General features: G+C 44.9%; 1 protein-coding gene across 2 annotated transcripts; it reads right to left on the bottom strand.

Annotated features, from left to right (window-relative positions):
• Positions 1–922: 922 nt before the first annotated feature.
• On the bottom strand, positions 923–19,760 carry LOC112263698 (pre-mRNA-splicing factor ATP-dependent RNA helicase PRP16). 2 transcript variants are annotated; one of them, XM_024440215.2, is made up of 25 exons: positions 19,470–19,760; positions 18,677–19,021; positions 18,315–18,520; positions 18,042–18,200; positions 17,762–17,930; positions 17,507–17,625; positions 17,331–17,404; positions 17,073–17,228; positions 16,759–16,920; positions 13,249–13,356; positions 13,038–13,162; positions 12,783–12,920; positions 12,252–12,438; positions 11,567–11,752; positions 11,140–11,280; positions 9,838–10,065; positions 9,537–9,644; positions 9,317–9,429; positions 7,530–7,738; positions 6,720–6,874; positions 6,429–6,584; positions 5,994–6,254; positions 5,119–5,214; positions 4,884–5,005; positions 923–3,184 (listed from the first exon to the last, which is right to left on the bottom strand). In XM_024440215.2, the coding sequence occupies exons 2-25, from the start codon at positions 19,003–19,005 to the stop codon at positions 3,103–3,105; spliced, it is 3,789 nt and encodes a 1,262-aa protein (XP_024295983.1). In that variant the 5' UTR covers positions 19,006–19,021; positions 19,470–19,760; the 3' UTR covers positions 923–3,102. The 2 variants fall into 2 exon arrangements, with proteins under 2 accessions (XP_024295983.1, XP_024295985.1); XM_024440217.2 differs by having other exon boundaries at positions 18,315–18,517.
• Between the last annotated feature and the right edge of the window lie 775 nt (positions 19,761–20,535).

Here is a 20,535-nt window from a genome sequence, read left to right as displayed (position 1 = left end):
TCAATTGAACGTCACCGCAATTTGATCTTCTGTCAGAGCTAGTGTTGAGCACCCGGGCCATATCTACTCTACTACACAGTGAAATCAGTCATGACCATTGCACTTCACCCCTATGGTCAAACATGAAAAAAAAAGGCCATGTAAATCTATGCTAGCTGGCTGGGAGAAACATTTAGAAGAGAGTAAAAGGGACACTGCTTTGTTTGGCCAAGGAGGGTCATCCATCATAATTAGAATTAGAAAGTGTCACCTCACCTTTCTGCCAGATCAGCGGCTGATTAAATATTCTCTGGCTGCAGCCAATAATTGAATTGTGTGTGTATGCGCGAGCATGTGTGTGTAAAACCTAAGGGCTGCTGGGAAAAGCAAAATTAATTACGCACAGGTCTGGCGCCACTAATGAGCGAGCAGTGACTATCTGCTTATTTATTCACATGGTTGTTGGGCAAGGTTCGCCATTCTCTGGCAGAAAAGCTGTTGGAACTGTAGTCACTACTAGTCAGACATTAGCAGGTTATATACAGGAAAACCTGTATGTCAATCATTAGCAGGTGATTAGTCCGGTCTTTTACCTGTATGTAAACTACATGGACTGGATAAAATCCGTATCACAGAAGATCTGTGAGATCATTTTCGATTGAGCAGACATGCAGTCTCCGCGGATACATTGCCTTTAAATTTCAAATCACGCCATAATGCTGATCTTCGGCGCTACAGAATGATTCCAGCCCTTAAAGGCAATGCTCCCACGTTCATGGAGGCTGCATGTCGGCTCAATTAGAAATGACCTTTACATTTCAATTGGGCTACACCACATAACTTGAGCAATACGGATTGAATCAAGCCCTTAGGCTCTGACTAAACTAGTGTTTACTTTGTTTTACCTGTGGTGAGTGAATAAAGGACACATAACCCAACAGAGTAAAAAATAAGACAATTTAATTTTCAGTTCCCAAAAGTAGTCAAGTTAAATTATATTTGCAAACCATGGGCTGGTGTTACCAGAGCCTAATTTCACATCACAAAACAGAATCACTGACCACCAACAAGACAATATAGTCTGTACAAAACTATACAAAGTCAATCTAGTACAGAGAATGAATGACTTCAGAATCAAGTCCACCGCTTGGAACTTGCTGAACCTGACTACTCAAGTGCAGGACATATCAGTCTGGGGTCCTGGGGGCCCCCAGGTGCACATTTGGGTTTTTGCCCTAGCACTACACAGCTGATTCAAATAACCAACTAATCATTAAGTTTTGAATCAGCTGTGTAGGGCTAGGGCAAAAACCCAAACGTGCGCACACACAAACTCCAACCTTGGCCCCTGCTATTTAGCAGGGTTTTTCTTTATTTTTACTGTTTCTGCATTGTGGCGTAATGGTGGGGACATCAAGGCTGTGGAGTAGTACATATGGAATGATGTAGTAACCAAACAGGTGTTAAACAAATCAAAATATTATCATTCACCCACTTGACTTGGAGAGGGGAATCTCAAGATAAAAATTGGTGGGCATTTTTAACACAAGGATCATGAGGCTGAGGCCGTCATGCGTTTCATCCAGGTTCTGACATTCATGTGTAAACGGTGAGAAGCTGAGGAATATTCTACTTTTTTTAATTTATTTTTTTAAGTGAACTAGGCAAGTCAGTTAAGAACATTCTTATTTCCAAAAAAACTGCCTACCGGGGAACAGTGGGTTAACTGCCTTGTTCAGGGGCAGAACAACAGATTTTTACCTTGTCAGCTCCGGGATTCGATCTAGCAACCTTTCGGTTACTGCCCCAACGCTCTAACCACATGACTACCTGCCGCCCGTCAGTGCTTTGAAGGGCTAATGGGGTTAGGAAAAGCTCAGTTGCTAAAGCTTGTCCTCCAAACAGTTGGCATGAAGGGTGTTGTTAAGGTAGCTCCAGATATAAGGTCTGAGACACTCATGCCACAAGCACAGTTTGGATAATGCTTCAGTCAGTGAAGGGGCACTTCACCATGGCACAGGCCATTTGCTACACACAACATACAAAGGATACAGAGGTCAGCCAGTTGTACAATGTGAAAATTATCTATTGAAGGAGATTTGAGAGGGACATGATGAAATTGAAAAATAACTAAAGAAAATCGGGCAGAATTCATGAACACACGACACAGTACTACTTCTGCCTCCTCTCTACTCACACTGAATGACATACAGCCCAATGAACACACTATCGGATCAGACTAGTTTGGACCAGCTGTCCACTTATGACTGACAGCACAATGCAGCACTACTTAAACACTAGTAATGGGGGGTCTATACAGTTACAGATCAGGATATATTGTTTTGACAATATCGCACTAGTTGGCTGTACCTGCACAAACGCCAGTATTTTTCCTTCATATCTTGTTCTCCATCTTCTTTTATATTCAGAACTTTTATCTCCATGACTGATCAAAACCCGTTTCTCATGGATCTCTCGTCCCTCTGCAGAAGATATATGGTGAGCAATATGTTTGGAACATCAACTCAATCACAGTATCGAATTGCAATACACATGGTATTGGCACCAAAGTACCATGCTAATATCGTATCGTGAGATCCCTGGCAATTCCCAGCCCTATTGAACACAGTTTATATTGATCGGGAGAGACTACATCAAGAAAACAGCCCCTTGTAGGGTACAGCAGGAGATGGAACAACTAAACATTTCCCACTTGGACACTGTAGCTAGTGAACGATTATGATAAAGGCTTTGACAGATTTTCAAGGTATATCAAATACTCCTTAAAGACGATACCTTTTCAATGATGTTTCATCATTGTGTTTATATTTTTTTACAATCACAGAAATAGAAAATACTGCATTCTAACAGCCGTACATCTCTGCACATAAAAATGGAACGACGCTATGTGGATTTGCTGACAGAAAAGGTCTTTTACGGGAGCCTCATGCCTTATACAAGTTCTACCTCTGCTGGCCTCTGTCTGAACTGCGGCTGGTTCCAGACAATAGGAGGGGACAGTGTTCCAAGGCCTCTCAGCAAGGCTCCTCCAGTGATGGTATGGTACACATACAGGTGATATTTAGTGGGGAGTTCAAGTGTTTAACTTTTAACAGAGAAGTACTAGAGCCCAAAACGAGCTGGGGTGCGCTTTGGGGTCATGGGTGCCTCCTCCTTCCTTCCTGGGGTGCAGATTTTCACAGCCCTATTGAGACAAGAATAAACAATTGGCAATAAAAATAACAAGAGTTAAAAAAAAAAAAACTTGCTATGTCAAACATAATGGGACAGGCTCAAGGGGAGGGACAGGCTCGTGGGGTGGGACAGGATAGAAGGGGAGGCTAGTATGGAGGGACAGGCTGACAGCAAAATGACACTACCCAGCATTCTCTCCTCAGCCCTCAGTTCAACACAGACACTACCCAGCATTCTCTCCTCAGCCCTCACACACACCAGCAATTACAGCCATCAGGTCATTACCCAGTCCTTCCCTTCATCCCTAAGTTCTGACGTAAAGCTTTGAGCCCACTTATCTGAGTATGGGTGGTGGGGGTTTGCTGAATGACAGAAAGGAAACCAGATCAAAATGTGTAGTAGAAGTGTTTCATGGGGCCCCGGCACGGTGAAGGGATGCTTGTGTTCACAGGCAGAGGAGGACAAAAGCAGCTGAGAGCCAGCCATGTTTATTATCATAATTCTGAGGCCCTCGCTCTCTAATCTATTCCTTAATCCTCCGTGTTTTAATGTGATTCTTTTGGAGAATGGCTGACAGACACACAGACTGATATAGAAATACATCTGCTGATTCATTAACAATAGTGTTATTTCTTTCCTCCCAAACCCATCTCTTTTGTGAGCCTTGTGGAATGGGTGCGAAGAAATGTCCTTTCTAATTTGAAAATTAACACTGTCTCCTTTCTCCCCTCTGCTGTGGCACCATTTAAATTGCAGCAGTAATGGGGGTCAGCAAGGAGTCAATATTATTTCTTTTTGTCTCGTCTGGAGGGACTGGAGGTGAGAAAAGCTCATCATGGAAAGTGAGAGAGGTAGAAAAGACAGAGGATAAGAGAGAAGGAGAGGCAGAGAGAATTAGAGAGAGATGGGTAGAGAAGACAGAGGATAAGAGAGAAGGAAAGGCAGTGAAAATTAGAGAGAGCTGGGTAGAGAAGCAGCTAAATTAACCCGTTTCTACGACTCAGAAGGGGCAGATTCTGGAAAACTAACATTGTTTCCCAATGACCCCCATTGTAAAAAAAGCAAACTTCGATTTTTTTTTGTTTGTTATGCAGAAAAGCTGCTGCTGTTGTTCAATGTACATGTAGCCAGGTCAAAAATCACAACCTACGGTTCACAATGCTCCCACGTAGGGAAATAGAGCCCTGTGGATTCAGGCTATTCAGAGTGGCAAATGTAGGGACACTGTGTCCAATTAGGCTACACGTAGCTATGTGTGTAAAAAAACATTTAACTTGTTAAGTACAGTCTGTTTGTAACTCCACTCACTACTTGTAGCTGTATAGTCTGTTGTTGACCTGGCTAGCTTAATGTCCTGGTTGGTAGGTAGCTAGCACTCACATGGCTAACGTTAGCGCCGTCATGAAATGGGGCATGAGGGAAGCCTTTCAATATTACGTTTTTCTAAGTAACGGGAACGCTTGGCAATGTTGAAAAGTCATCTTTAGATGTACTTTTCTTAAATGTAGCTTTGTAATTGACTAAAAAAAAGCAGACAACAGGAAAATTGCTTTGAAAAAAGGTCAAGATTTTGCTGTGAGCCAATTGGGTAACCAATTGTTGCTTTCCCCACAGGCGGGTGGGGCTTCTGCAGTCTATTTAATAGCGACTGGGACTAGTGTCAGCGTGAAACCTCTCTGAAGAATAGATGAAGGTAGATGAGTGTATACCTGACGCTGCCCACGTTACTCTTCCTGTCCTGATCCTCTCTCCTGCTCCTCAGTTGCTGCTCCGCCAGAGACATCTCCTCCTCCATGTTAGTGATCTCCTCCTTGGCCCGCCGCCGGTTCTCCTGCACAGAGAGAGAGGAACAGAGGGGTGAGAGGAGAGAAAAGGAGAGAGGGAGGAGGGAGGAGGAATTAACCATGAGACGTAGGAAGGAAGGGCTGAGTAACAAGAGCTTACCATCCTGCTCTTCCCTGCCTGTTTGACACTGTAGAACATAGGCCCCAGCTCAGCCAGCCACTCCCCATCCACCGCAGTCACACACTGCATGTACTCCTACAGGAGGGACATCAAACAACACAGGTTTACAACACAGTAGAACACAGTAACACTAACATGGAGGAGGAGATGTCTCTGGCGGAGCAGCAACTGGCCGTGCTGCTGCTCCAGTTTCAACTGTTCTGCCTTCTTATTATTCGAACATGCTGATCATTTATGAACATTTGAACATCTTGGCCATGTTCTGTTATAATCTCCACCCGGCACAGCCAGAAGAGGACTGGCCACCCCACATATGCTCTCTAATTCTCTCTTTTTTCTCTCTCTCAGAGGACCTGAGCCCTAGGACCATGCCCCAGGACTACCTGACATGATGACTCATTGCTGTCCCCAGTCCATCTGACCATGCTGCTGCTCCAGTTTCAACTGTTCTGCCTTATTATTATACGACCATGCTGGTCATTTATGAACATTTGAACATCTTGGCCATGTTCTGTTATAATCTCCACCCGGCACAGCCAGAAGAGGACTGGCCACCCCACATAGCCTGGTTCCTCTCTAGGTTTCTTCCTAGGTTTTGGCCTTTCTAGGGAGTTGTTCCTAGCCACCGTGCTTCTACACCTGCATTGCTTGCTGTTTGGGGTTTTAGGCTGGGTTTCTGTACAGCACTTTGAGATATCAGCTGATGTACGAAGGGCTATATAAATAAATTTGATTTGATTTAACAGCGCTAGAAGGCTGATATATGACAGCTCTTTCTGGTGAGTCAAGGTGTATAACATAATCTCTGAACAGTCCAGATCATAGCGTAGCTGTGTGGAGGCTGGGTCTGTTACCTTGGTGGTCATGACCAGCTCGTGGTAGGTGATGTAGTCTGGGGTGTAGCCCATACCAAACAGAGAGCTGGTGGGGTGGAGGTGGCAGGGCATGCCTGTCCTCACGTTCACATACTCCCCTATGCCCTTCAGCTTGGCTGCCTGGTGGAAGTAGGCAGCACAGATACACTTCCTGATGATGTCCCAGTCTGAGCCACAGGACACCAGGTTCATCCTCTGCTGCACCATGATGTCTTTGAGCTGGGAGCGCACCTCACGCACCTGAAACACCCACCCACAGAGACACGTTAGCTACCGGAGAACCAACTCAAGAGGACATTGAATACACATTGCTCAGTGTGTGACTATTGTGATGCAAAGTGGTAATCAAGTGCATTTCAATCCTAAGCCAGGGAGACTGGTCAGAGAGAGTAAAGGACAAGGGCGGGGTCTGACCTTTCGCATGGCCTTGGTGTGGATGAAGTGTTCATTGCACCAGATGCTGGAGTAGTTGTTGTTCTTCCACTGCAGGTAGACGTTCAGGTAGGTCAGGTGGTCACTCTCTGGGACAGAGAACTTCTCCCTCACCTGGTCACTCTCCTCCTCACGACCCTGGAAAGGTCAGGACACAGAGGAAATACAGGGGTCATACAACTGTCCAGTGTGTAATGTGAACTTTTCTTAACAGAAACAAACATTAGCAACACATTAAGACATGAATCGGTTGGTGATCTCAATGACATCTACCTTTGGCCTGTAGAAGATGGCCGGTACAGACAGCATGGAGACAATGATGAGGATGTCAGCACTGCAGCCCATGTCACATGATACGATCAGCATCTTGGACAGAGCCGGGTCCAGAGGGAACTCCACCATCAGCCTCCCAGTGGGCGTCAGGGAACCTGAGGGGGACACAAATAACTTACGCACTTCCTGTCTACAGACAGAGGAGAGGGGGAACACAATACAAGTGACACCTTCCTGTGTTGATAGTGGAGGAGGGTTGTAAAAAATATTTACATCAAACTTTGCCAGCTCTGATTTAAATGATTACATGACAGACTATAAGGAGCTTAGAGGGAAAGTTCAGAGGCAGAACAGGCTGTATTGGCCAGGTAAACCTTAATCAGAGATGATCTGCCGTTAACACACCACACAGGCAAACGTCAAAAGTCCTCCACAGACACCAAATCCCCTAATCCCCAGGGATCTGGTTCAGATGACAGAGATGAGACTCAGCCAGTCAAATCTAACAGAGGATAAAGCACTATGCAATTACTCCACTACCTACACCACAGTGCTACCTAGCTCTGTACTTTACGGTGTGCAGTGCATGTACATACCATTACAGCAACCTATTGACTAGTTCCATCATCCAAGTCTCTCCTCGCACATGTAGTTATTGTTAATCTGTTGGCTGTATTGCTGGTGGGGAACACATACTTATCCCACCCTATTTTAACCTTGTTTTCTGAGATAAATTATTCTATTTGATCAGTTTGTACATCTAGTGGCCTAATCTTGAGTGATGTGGTCCAGGCCAGGCCAGAGACCCACCTGTGTTGTCCAGGGCCCCCAGGATCCACAGCTGGTACATGGAGTTCAGCATGTTGTCCTCAGGCGGGGGGTCCATGAAGTGGAAGAGCAGCAGGTCCTGGACCCCCAGGGATTTGAGCAGCAGCACCACGTTGGCCAGGTTGGTCCGCTGAATCTCTGGGATGGTGGTGGTCAACATCTCATTCTTGAAGGCGCTCTGGGTGTAGAGCCTGGGATGGACAGAGAAGTAGAGAGGGAGAGATGGAGTGACAGAGACAACGACAGTGGGGAGGTTATTGAATCATCTAGCAGACGCACCATTTTTCTAAACGCACAAATGCTCCATAGAGTGACAGGTCTGGAGACGCTGTCTTCACCACCTGGTTAAACCCGCTCTGCATGGCACCGATATGATTTCACACCGTGCTCACACCTGTAACAGTGGCACCGTGATTGAGAAGCCTCCGTTTCCATGAAAGCTGAACTCTCCCCAAGGGCAAAGAAACAGGCCTACTGCACATTAAACATTTAACCAAGCTACTTATGAGGTATTTACTATCCAAACTATTTAGAGCAGCTCCCATTGCTGCTTCAGACTGATAGGTCTGGCCTAACAAAGCATCTCTCAACCATTTCAGTACGTGGCTAATCCCTCTGAAGCGCATTGAGGGAATGATCTGTGTTTGTTTACGCCGGGTTGTGTGAATGTCCTCGGGGCTGGAGATGTGCGGTGTGTTGGGTTCACAGCTAAGAGGTGCTTTGAGTAGCAGATTCTCCACACGAGTAGAGTCACCCAGCACGGCGCACACACGTCACCTCCCGCCCCTCCAAACGCCTAGGCCCCACTCACTCTAAAGCTCCACTCCCAAATTGATTCTTCACAGATCTGTGTGTGTGTGTGAGGGGAGGGGGGGTAATCTTGGAAGAGGGCGCTTTTATAAAATTCCCAGCTCATTTACAAGGCAAAACAATCACGTGTCTGGTGTGTGTCACCATCTCCCTCAACTTGGGGAAGTATGACAGATAGGAGAAAGGTCATGTGAAATCTCAGAGAGAACAGGCTTTTGTGTCACATTTTCCCTGCTGTAAACAGAGTTAAACTGCATGAAATCCTGTGGAGATTAGGATTTTCCCTCCCTCTCAGCCTCTGATGGCTTTGAAAGCAGCCCGGCCGCCTTGCAGATCAGAGGCCTGGACAGCCCATCTGAGGGGAGCTCTGATGTGCATCAGCCAGAGGATGAAACACCGGCGGCGGCATTACACACAACAACAACACACACAATCTCGCTTCAGATAGACACCCGTTTCAGCACGGCTCACCATACAAAAGGATGCTAATGTTTGTATCTGGCTTTCTACCTTTTTGGTGGATAGGAGTGGTTGGAATGAGATAGCAGGCAGAGTGAGGAGAATTGTGTAATTCAGGCTGTTTATTCCTGTATCTAGGCACCAGATAGACATGAAAGGGGGACGATATGGCTGATCTAAGTTTTAGTTCCAGACTGCTTCAGTCAGGTGTAGGAGTACTGAAGTATCTTTCTAGAAGACAGGACACTCTTGACATAGACCAGTGTCAGCCATGTGAATACTACTTCCTGCTAGCCCTGACTGTAACTCTCAAACATCACACCAAGGTGACACCTTCAAATAACTGCCTTTCATTACACCTTCATTATGGCTCCATACTTCTCTACCACAACTGGAGGATAAAGGAAGCCCTCTGGAAACTGAGGAAGGTGGGAGGACTGCACATTTGGAGTGTGAGACTGGTTGCTTGTGAGTAAGTGTGTGTGTAGACAGTGACTTACCTGTAACACTGGCCCGGCCCTGTACGTCCTGCTCTGCCCGCACGCTGATTGGCGTTAGCCTGGCTGATGGGGTACACCTGCAGGGCATCCATGCCAATGCGAGGGTTGAACACCTGTCAAAGAGAACACATCAGCATCAAAACACAGAGAAATACTATCCTAACATGGCTTGTCTTTATCATTTGATCGTCTGGGGAAGATAGTGAGGGTGACCGGGTACCTTGAGTTTGCAGTATCCAGCATCCACAACAAACATGATACCATCCACAGTCAGGGAAGTCTCTGCAATGTTGGTGGCAACGATGCACTTCCTCACACCATCTGGAGCCTGGCGGTTAGAGAACATAAAGACATTACCCACACGTCACTTTACCAGTAAGGAGGACGAGTTATTTTTTGTGTTAAGTATATGCATTCCGACTACCTAATAGCAAGTATGCTTGTGTACAAAGGATACTGCAGTATGTTAAGAGTTCCAACTGTACATGTTAGTGTAACAGTAACTGGGTGTTATTGGTTACCTTCTGGAAGATCTTGGCCTGGAGGTCAGAGGGCAGCTGGGAGTAGATGGGCAGTACAGTCAGAGGAGGGGCGCTCTCCAGATCCTCTAGACGCTCCACAATCTGGTCTGACGTCACCTCGATGTCCTCCTGGCCAGGCATGAAGATGAGGATGTCTCCCCCCATACCACTAAGGTGGATCTGTAGGGCCTGCTTCACTGCTGCCTCCACATAGTCTTCCTGGGGAGTCTGCACAAACACACAACACTGTTAGAATACACAGCAACCACACACTACATCGGTACAAATAACAGTAGTCTTACTCCATGACTAAACCGGGCCCGCGGCTGCCATTCTGCACATGATCATTTTGTCAATCCCCACCAGAAGCGATCATGTTAAAAGGTTAAAATACCAAAAACCAACTGTGAATCAATTATATACATTTCGGGGAAGGTCAAAACACATGAAACATTCAGCTAGATAGCTGTTGCTAGCAGTTTATCCAGGGATGTTATTTTACCTGATATGCAAATGGTCCTCTTTTTAGCTGGTTCTATGTACATTTACAAATTAGTGTGTTCCTCTACTCTGACGATTAATCTACTTTTTAGCTGGTTCTATGTACATTTTACACATTAGTGTGTTCCTCTACTCTGACGATTAATCTACTTTTTAGCTGGTTCTATGTACATTTACAAATTAGTGTGTTCCTCTACTCTGACGATTAATCTACTTTTTAGCTGGTTCTATGTACATTTTACACATTAGTGTGTTCCTCTACTCTGACGATTAATCTACTTTTTAGCTGGTTCTATGTACATTTTACACATTAGTGTGTTTCTCTACTCTGACGATTAATCTACTTTTTAGCTGGTTCTATGTACATTTTACACATTAGTGTGTTTCTCTACTCTGACGATTAATCTACTTTTTAGCTGGTTCTATGTACATTTTACACATTAGTGTGTTCCTCTACTCTGACGATTAATATACAGACAAAACTGAAACCAAGTTAGTTTTTTAGTTATCTTTGATTAATCTCTCCTTGTTCGTCTTTAAAGCACCCACGTGGGTTTGTATCTTTGTGAAAACCAATAAGGAGATGGAAGAGGCGGGACTTGCATTGCATCGAGCATCTGAAATAGAACCATGTGGTGTGGATGAAATGATTGACAAACATGCATGTGTACATTTATTTTGCAACGCCCGCCCACGAAATGTGGCCGGTCTAGTCAGGGTGTAAGTCATTATACAAATGAAATGGCTGTGTTGAAACAAATAATAATACATGGATGTTGAATGGAGAGTTGGACACAATACCTTGCTGAATAAGATGTCTACAGGGAATGTTCTTCCTGGAATGTGGAATATGGGAACGTTGCCGAAAAATGCAGCAAATTTGTCAGAGTCCATGGTGGCTGAGGTGACTATCAGCTTGAGGTCAGAACGCCTCGATACAACCTGGAAGAAAAGGACAGAGACAGAGAGTTCTACTACTGCTTACAAGACAACCAAAGCCTCCGAATAAAAAATATGCATGCAAAAGAATCACAATTGAATAACATCCAGTGAGCTGTAAAAGTGTCTCTCTGGTCTAGCAGTCGAAGCCACTGTCCCTGGAACACATATCACTGCCAGTATGAGTTTGAATCCAGCCCACTGCTCTTTCAACACTCTCTCTCCAACCTTTCAGCTCTATATCGCTCTATGCCAATAAACATACTTTATAAAAAGGTGTCTCCCTCACCTCTCGTAGCAGGCCGAACAGCACGTCTGTGTTGAGGGAGCGTTCGTGGGCCTCGTCCATGATGACAGCACTGTAGTGGTCCAGATCTGACTCCCTGAGAGACTCTCTCAGCAGGATGCCGTCTGTCATGTACTTTATCACAGTCTTCTCCGACGTACAGTCCTCAAAACGGATCGCATAACCCACCTGCAAAGCAAAAAAATAAATGGTTTAGTAGTGAACTACATATATTTACATTCCACGTATGAATTACGGCGTTCAAACGACAGTGCTACGGGTCAACCAAAGAAACGAGCTGGCGAGGAGAGTTCCATGACAAGTTGTAGAATGGAAGCGGTGTACAATCTCTGAATCACCACTAGATAGCAGTGTTGCACAATATGAATACAAGCGTCAACTCCATAAGGAGAAAACCAAGACAGCACCATGACTCCCCAACAATTGACCTCTATAAAAACAGTGAACATTGATATTTGGTGGAAGAAAACACTTATTCTGTTCTGGGGTACTTCCATTCCTCTATAAACAAGTTCATTGCCGTTCATAAACTCTTGCCAGGTCTGTTACACTGGGTTAACTGATAAGACTAGTTATCTACTGCTTTGACTGATCCATAGATCACGGTTTTCTAAGATCTAGTTAATGTTTGTCTAGTGGCTCCTCCATAAGCCAGCTGAATGCTCACCTCCTCTCCCAGGTTGCTGCCCAGCTCCTCGCTGACTCTCTTGGCCACGCTCATGGCTGCCACTCTGCGGGGCTGGGTGCAGCCCACCATGCCGTAACTGGTGTAGCCGTCCTCGTGAAGGTACTGGGTCAGCTGGGTGGTCTTCCCACTGCCCGTCTCCCCCACCACGATCACAATGCTGTTGTCCCTTGACAGAATCACATCACAACCAATAACATTACAATCCTGATGGGACGTTCAACCTTACGAAACTGTGGAAACATGAATAACGGCTTAAGAAAACAGATCCGGAAGTGTATTTGTCAATGATTTACAAACGCTGTCTAACATTTCCTAAGTTAGCATTAATGTGGTCATTCGCTAACCAAAGGTAAATCACATATGAACATTCTGACTTCACAGCCCCCAACTCCCCCCTTCAATGCCATACATGTCTTATCCTACACCCTGAATGAAAGCCTGCATCTGGGGTAAGGCTGGGGGTGATAAGTGGTCCCAGGACAGCCAGGCCAGGTCCAGTAGAGTAGCTACCTGATGATATTGAGCAGCTGCTGCCTCACAGCGAAGATGGGCAGATACTGCCTCTGCTCCAGCAGGGTCTTCTTCTTAGCAAACTCACTGCTGGCCTCACTCTTATCTTTCATGTGGTCTGCAAACTTCTGATCCGTTCTGGAGGGAAGAAGGAGAAGAGACGGAGGGAAATAATGAGGCCGTTCTTGTCAAAACGGATGTTTAATAAACATTCAAAATGGACATAAAATAAGCCTTTAGTAAAGGGCTTGTTACCTGTAGTCCACCTTGCCATCCTCGCCCACTGGCTTGCCCCCAGAGCTATCCCCGTCCTCGGTCTTCTTGATGCCCATAATGTCACCCAGCTTGGTGCCTGCCAGCTCCCAGTGTTTCTGTTGAGCCTGAAGAAACAATCAAAATGACAGTCAGATATTCAGCCAGTAACCATACCATCAAGTACTGTATAGCTGTTTTAAACATTGCCTACCTTCTTGCGTTCCTTCTGCTCGCGGTGCTTGCGGACCAGCTGGCTGCCCTTACGGGAGATGATAGCCATGTCAGAGGTGGCGTCTTTCACAGGGATGACAGGCTCTGGCTACAGCACAGAGAGACATCAGCAACAGTATCCTATTCAGTACACAGCAATTCTGATAGTAAGTCTACTAGTTACTACTCAGCCTGTTCCAAAAACTTATCAGCAGACTCTTACAATCCCTCAACAAGCCTGCAACAGCTCTCCCCCAATGGCTCAGACCTTAAAAGTATATACACTCCCCTACATATTTGGACAGTGAAGAAAGAAAAAAATATGTCTCTATACTCCAACATTTCTATACATCCAAATGTTTTATATGAGGTGACAGAACAGAATGTCACCTTATTTACATAAGTATTTCAGACGCTTTCCTAAGAACCTCGACATTTAGCTCAGGTGCATCCTGTTTCCATTGATCATCCTTGAGATGTTTCTACACCTTGGAGTCCACCTGTTGTAAAAATCAAATTGATTGGACATGATTTGGAAAGGCACACACACACCTGTGGCGTGCACTGTCTCATAGTTGATAGTGCACGCCAGAGCAAAATGATTTAGAGAAGGGTACCAAAAAAAATGTCTGCAGCATTGAAGGTCCCCAAGAACACTGTGGCCTCCATCATTCTTAAGTGGAAGAAGTTTGGAACCACCACTCTTTCTAGAGCTGGCTACCCGGCCAAACTGGGCAATCGGAAGAGAAGGGCCTTGGTCAGGGAGGTGACCAAGAACCGATGGTCACACTGACAGAGCTCCAGAGTTCCTCTGTGGAGATGGGATAACCTTCCAGAAGGACAATCTCTGAATCCCTCCACCAATCAGGCCTTTATTGTAGAATGGCCAGAAGGAAGCCACTCCTCAGTATAAGGCACATGACAGCCCGCTTGGAGTTTGCCAAAAGGCACGTAAAGGACTCTCAGACCATGAGAAACCAGATTCTTTGGTCTGATGAAACCAAGATTGAACTCTTTGGCATGACTGCCAGGTGTCACATCTGGAGGAAACCTGGCACCATCCCTACGGTGAAGCATGGTTGTGGCAGCATCTTCATGCTGTGGAGATGTTTTTCAGCGGCAGGGACTGGGAAACTAGTCAGGATCGAGGGAAAGATGAACGGAGCAAAGTACAGAGAGATCCTTGATAAAAACCTGCTCCAGAGTGCTCAGGACCTGAGACTGGGGTGAAGGTTCACCTTCCAACAAGACAATGACCCTAAGCACACAGCCAAGACAACACAGGAGTGGCTTCGGGACAAGTTTCCGAATGTCCTTTAGTAGCCCAGCCAGAGCCCGGAGTTGAACCCAATCGAACATCTCTGGAGACCTGAAAAAGCTGTGCAGCGACGCTCCTCATCCAACCTTACAGAGCTTGAGAGGATCCGCAGAGAAGAATGGGAGAAACTCCCCAAATACAGGTGTGCCAAGCTTGTAGCGTCATACCTGACTTGAGGCTGTAAATCGCTGCCAAAAGGTACACCACAAAGTACTGAGTAAATGGGCAGGAATACGCATGAATAAGTGAATAAATTTGCAAACATTTCTAAAAAACAGTTTTTGCTTTGTCATTATGGGGTATTGTGTAGATTGATGAGGGGGGGAAAAAACGATTGAATCAATTTTAGAATACGGCTGTAACATAACAAAATGAGGTAAAGGCAAGGGGTCTGAATACTTTCCGAATGCACTGTATATTTGGCCTTGTGTTGTAGGTTATTGTCCTGCTGAAAGGCAAATTTGTCTCCCTGTGTGTCTGGTGGAAAGCAGACAACCAGGTTTTGCTCTAGGATTTTGTCTGCACATAACTAAAAAAAAACTCCCTATTCCTCATCAATGACCCATAACACGATGCAGCCACCACCAACCATGCTTGAAAATATGATGATTGGTACTCCATGATGTGTTGTGTTGAATTTGCCCCCAAACATTTCTTTGCCACATTTTCTGTTTTACTTTAGTGCCTTATTGCAAACAGGATGCATGTTTTGGAATACTTTGTGTACCGGCTTCCTGATTTTCACTCTGTAGTTACTCCACAATACTACCCTAACTGACCATGTTAATGATCCATCCTCAATTTTCTCCTATCACAGCCATTAAACTCTGTAACTGTTTTAAAGTTACCATTGGCCTCATGGTGAAATCCCTGGGTGGTTTCCTTCCTCTCCGGCAACTGAGTTAGAAAGGACACCTGTATCTTTGTAGCGACTGGGTGTATTGATATGCCATCCAAAGTGTAATTAATAACTTCAGCATGCTCAAAGGAATATTCAATGTCTGCTTTTGTTTTTTCTTACCAATCTACCAATAGGTGTCCTACTTTACGAGGCATTGGAAAACCTCCCTGGTCTTTGTGGTTGAATCTTTGTTTGAAATTCACTGCTCGACTGAGGGACCTTACCCAGATAATTGTATGTGTGAGGTACAGAGGTATTCATAAAAAGATCCCGTAGAACACTATTATTGCACACAGAGTGAGTCCATGCAACTTGTTAAGCACATGTTTACTCCTGAACTTATTTATGCTTGCCATAACAAAGGAGTTAAATACTTATTGACTCAAGACATTTCAGATTTTCATTAATTTGCAAACATTTTTAAAAACATAATTCCACTTTTACATTATGCGGTAGTGTATAGCAGTGACCCAAAATCTCAATTGAATACATTTTTAATCCAAGCTGCAACAAACAAATGTGGAAAAAGAAAAGGGGTGTGAATACTTTCTAAAGGCCCTGTGACAAATTCACTTATAGTGTATTCAATTCTGTGAAAGTTTAGTATTTGGTCCCATATTCCTAGCAAGCAATGACTACATTAAGGTTTGACCCTACAAACGTGTTGGATGCATGTGCAGTTTGTTTTGGTTGCGTTTCAGATTATGTTGTGCCCAATGGTAAATTGTGTCATTTTGGAGTCACTTTCATTGTAAATGAGAATATGTTTCTGAACACTTCTACTTTAATGTGGATGCTAGAATGATTACAGATAATCATGAATGAATCGTGAAGAATGAGGAGTGAGAAAGTTAGAGGCATAAATATCATTCATACCCCCCTAACAATGCTACCCTCCCGTTATTGGTAAAGGAAAAAAAACACGAAGCAAATTTAACTTCTTTAGGAAAACTGCCCTAATGTTAGAAACAATCATCATTACGGTCACCCAGAGTCACATTTATTTATTGTCCAAGCTATAGAACATGATATTGTACATACAGCAGTTTTTTAAAGGACCTAAGGGAGTGGTCTGCTTTGTGTTTTCATTTTTGCCATGGAAAAAAATATTGCGACACTGGTATTGTCGGAGCCCAAGTGTCGCCTCACAAAACATTTGATCTCAAATCAAATTAAAAGCCAAATTAAAAAGTTTTAGCTTCTCTGTCCAAATCAAATCAAATCAAAAATGAATAGGTAGGGGAGTGTTAGTCATTTCATTGGCCCATAACATGCTGTAATTGATGCATTACCTGCTTGGTGAAGACTATCCTCCCATCCAGGAAGGGAGGGACCAGGTTGTGAACCAGCAGGTGAACCTTGGCAGCGTTGTCCTCCTCAAAGTCATCATCCACCTCCAGCCTCTGGACCACTCCACTGGTCAGCATACGGTTAGTCTCCCAGCGCTCATTATCCTGGCAGGAGGAACACAACACACATCATTAAACACAGACAACACACACAAAATTCTAATCCACGGATGGTAATAACGGTCAAAACGATAACTAAACGAGCTACATACACCCAGGGCTGGAGGTGGTCATAGAGTAGCTACACAGTGCCATACCTCATTGATCTGTCGTCTCTGGGCAGAGATACGTTTCTGTGTCTGCTTCTGCAGGATCTGCTCTCTCTTCTTCACATAATCCTCAGAGGTGGAGGTCAGTGGGTTGTGGAACTCATCATAGCCTTCGTCCATCATGTACCAGTCTCTGTCCGCTTGCTGCAACACCACAGGGCAATAGTAAATACAAAGAAATGTGCATTTATGAATGTTGGGAAAGCTATTCATTTGTGTTATTGCTAAAACTCCATGTCCACACACCTTCTGGTCCTCTTCCCACTGCTGCTTCTCATCATCATTATCAAAGGCGATGCCATCCTCTCCTTCATTCTTACCTGGGGCACAGAGACACAATCATCAGCAAGCCTTATCAGAGCATTAATAAGAGCTCAAACGTGACTGGGGGAAGACTGAGAGGGGAAGGAGGAGGGGCTTACCTTTCCCACGGGACAGGCGAGGAGTGGAGCCCAAGTGCTTCCTGTCATTGGCCCATTCGTTGTACTTGTATGATGGGGTGGGAAGGGGCGTGTCATCAGGATACCGGCCTCTGACTGACCTGGGAACAGAAACGAGAAAAGTTCATTTAAAAGCTGAAAATAACACATTTCTAATAGCCACAGAAAATGTGTCTTTTAATAGTAGTATAAAACCCAGTTAAATTAACATACGAGTGTTGAGCTGCAGTTGCTTACTTGTCCTTCCTCTCGCTCTCCCGTCCAGAGCGGGGGCTGCGCTCCGACCGTTCAGACTTGTCAGAATCCTTGTGTGAAGGGGCAGGAGAGGGAGATTCCCAGTGGGAACGGCGTGAGCTGGCATAGCCACCGTCATCCTCATCCCAGCTGGTGCGCGAGGGAGTGCCATCTGATTCAAAGGGTATGAGGAATGGAGGGAGAGAGAGTGTTTAGTGTATTTTAAGCATGAGCTAAGGACCTTAAAGAACAGCCTATCCGGGGGTGAGGTAGGGTTACTGACCTTTGGGGCGTGTCTGGGGCGTTGGAGGCTCCTCTCTCTTGCTACCCCGGCTGATGCGTTCGGAGGACCAGCCTTCTCTCTGTGAGCGCTCACTCCTCTCACTGCGGTCTCCACGCTCTGACCGGCTGCTGCCGCGGCTGTTACTGCGCTCTCGCTCATCTGCCATCAAAACAGTTAGTCATTACTTCAGTTACAAATACACAACAGATAGAAAATATTGCTATTGCCTGAATATTAACATTGTGCATGCAGATGTATACATTTTTTACTCACCTCTTTCACCCCTTCGATCTCTGTCCGTATCTCTGATCCTCTCTCTGTCCTTCTCCCTCTCTCTGTTCTTGTCCTCTTTGGAGGAGGCATACATTCCATGCTCACGCCGGTCTTTCTCCCTCTGCTGGTGTTTGCGACGGAACTCTTCGCTGACCCCTCCAGGGTTAGAGGGTGTCTCTGAGCCAGTCACACGGTATTTCCTGCTGCTTTATGAAACATAGAATAAAGTGTCAGTAAGACAACACTGCATGCATGACATCAGTTTAGATGTGATCTCTTAATAGGGAGAGAGAGTATGTATTCTATGCCACTATGAAAAGAGGCTACACTAACTCAAACCAAATCACTTCAAAACAACATACCTCTCTTTTCTACCACCTTGGTCCTCCTCGTCTTTGTCTTCTTCATCAGACCCAGAATCACTTTTCCCTTCCTCCCAGTCCTTGTAGGAGGACACCTTGGATTTCTTGTTATTCCTGTCATCGCTGTCAGCCTCAGCCTGCTCCTTACCCTCTCGCTCCTTTCTCTTTTGAGCTGCCAGCAGATCCAGGCCCAGGAGAGAGGTGCGTGGAGTGGGTGCACGAAAGACATGAGGCTCTACTGCTGCACTCTTCTTCTTCACGATCAACCCGCAGACCTGCGCGGTGGGGTCACTGCCCTCCAGTCGGTGCAGCGACGCATCATCCTCCATGGTCTCAAACAACTGTCTGGATTGGATACCACATTTTTTGGGGAGATTAGCCAACTATTAATTCTGTAACGTTACATATGGAAATTACATTAAACTAATCGATCCAAAGTATACAATTGCGCCCGAATAATTCACGGGATGTATTCTAGATTGCTACAGTAGCTAGCTAGGTACGCAGCTATTTAGTCACTACTGTAGCGACTTATAGTATATTTGTTACTACTACATCTAACGCCAATGAAAAACCAGCAGAAACTATTATAACTTAATGACAGATGTGACTTCAAATATATATATTGTTTAAGTAGCTATAGTACCCAGATAGCTAACTGGATATCGCTCAGCCAATGAATTAATTAGCGAGCTAACTATTACGTTACAAAAAAGGAAATTAACTAATAGCTACGACTATACACCTGATATTACAGTTGTCAAATCCCATTCATAAACACCGGCTTGCTTACCTTAACAATAAATAGGTGGTGAGTCTATCAAGATCCTGACACGCTAGCTAGTATGTTTTAAGCGAGCTAACGTTAGCTAAACCTGCCACATGTATTTATTGTAACTCAAAAAACGAACTTCAATTACATTAACCCGAGTTACTGGGAAAATACCACTCATGTAAGTATGAAACTGTGCCACCCACTTGAGATGATTCAAACCATTATGAAATAGCTATTATCTTTTGTAAATAATGCGTTTTATGTTTACAAAGACAGAAGTCGCCATTGCTATCCCACAATTCCACGGGATATTCCTAATAAAAAAAAAACTTTATTAAAATGATGAACAATGGACAGTCTACTTTCTTCTTCCTGTGGTTTTCCGGCAGACTAGTTTCATATTGCTGCAATTCACAGGTTGGAGTGCAATTTGCACCTTTTTGTCACAAAAAAGGGAAAAGCAGAATGGGGAAAAACTTCAATTGCACCACCATCTAACCCAGCACTTATACACTATCCCCAAAAATCCACCAGCCCATCCCACTACTTTGGTCCTAAATGATCCTACACCAGGCCGTTGGACTGGGAGGATGGAACTACCTTCTCTCAAAACTTCCTGTAGCTCTTCGGCACTAAAATCTCTCACTTATCATTTCCGCTCCATCAGTGCAGTGCAGTTGATCACCATGGCTATAAACGCAATAAATCCAACCATACTAAAAAGCTCTTCCCTGGCTCTCTCTCTTCAGGCTAACTCACTGGGTACCTCCCAGTCAACTCACTCACCCTTCGGCTATCCTCTACTCTCTTCACTGCCTCAGCATATGAAATGTTCTGCCCCACTCAAACTCGGGCAATCTCAATCTGCCTCTCACAGGGCACTTTGGATCTCCAGCTGAATGGGCATCCCCACAGCTGACACAGTGCTTTCTCTATCCCAGCTGTACACTCCCTCCTGCAAATTTCTCACATCTTGGGACCTCTCTTCTACACACTGCTGCAACATGTCTGAATCCTTGGCACCTAAAGCACCGAAGCGGGTTCGGAACCCTCACAGAATGCAAATATAATCAAACCTGATCAG

Source organism: Oncorhynchus tshawytscha, linkage group LG12 (assembly GCF_018296145.1).
Source record: "Oncorhynchus tshawytscha isolate Ot180627B linkage group LG12, Otsh_v2.0, whole genome shotgun sequence".
Lineage (NCBI taxonomy): Eukaryota > Metazoa > Chordata > Actinopteri > Salmoniformes > Salmonidae > Oncorhynchus > Oncorhynchus tshawytscha.
Note: the sequence above shows the minus strand (reverse complement) of the source record. Positions and strands in the feature narration are given on the sequence as shown.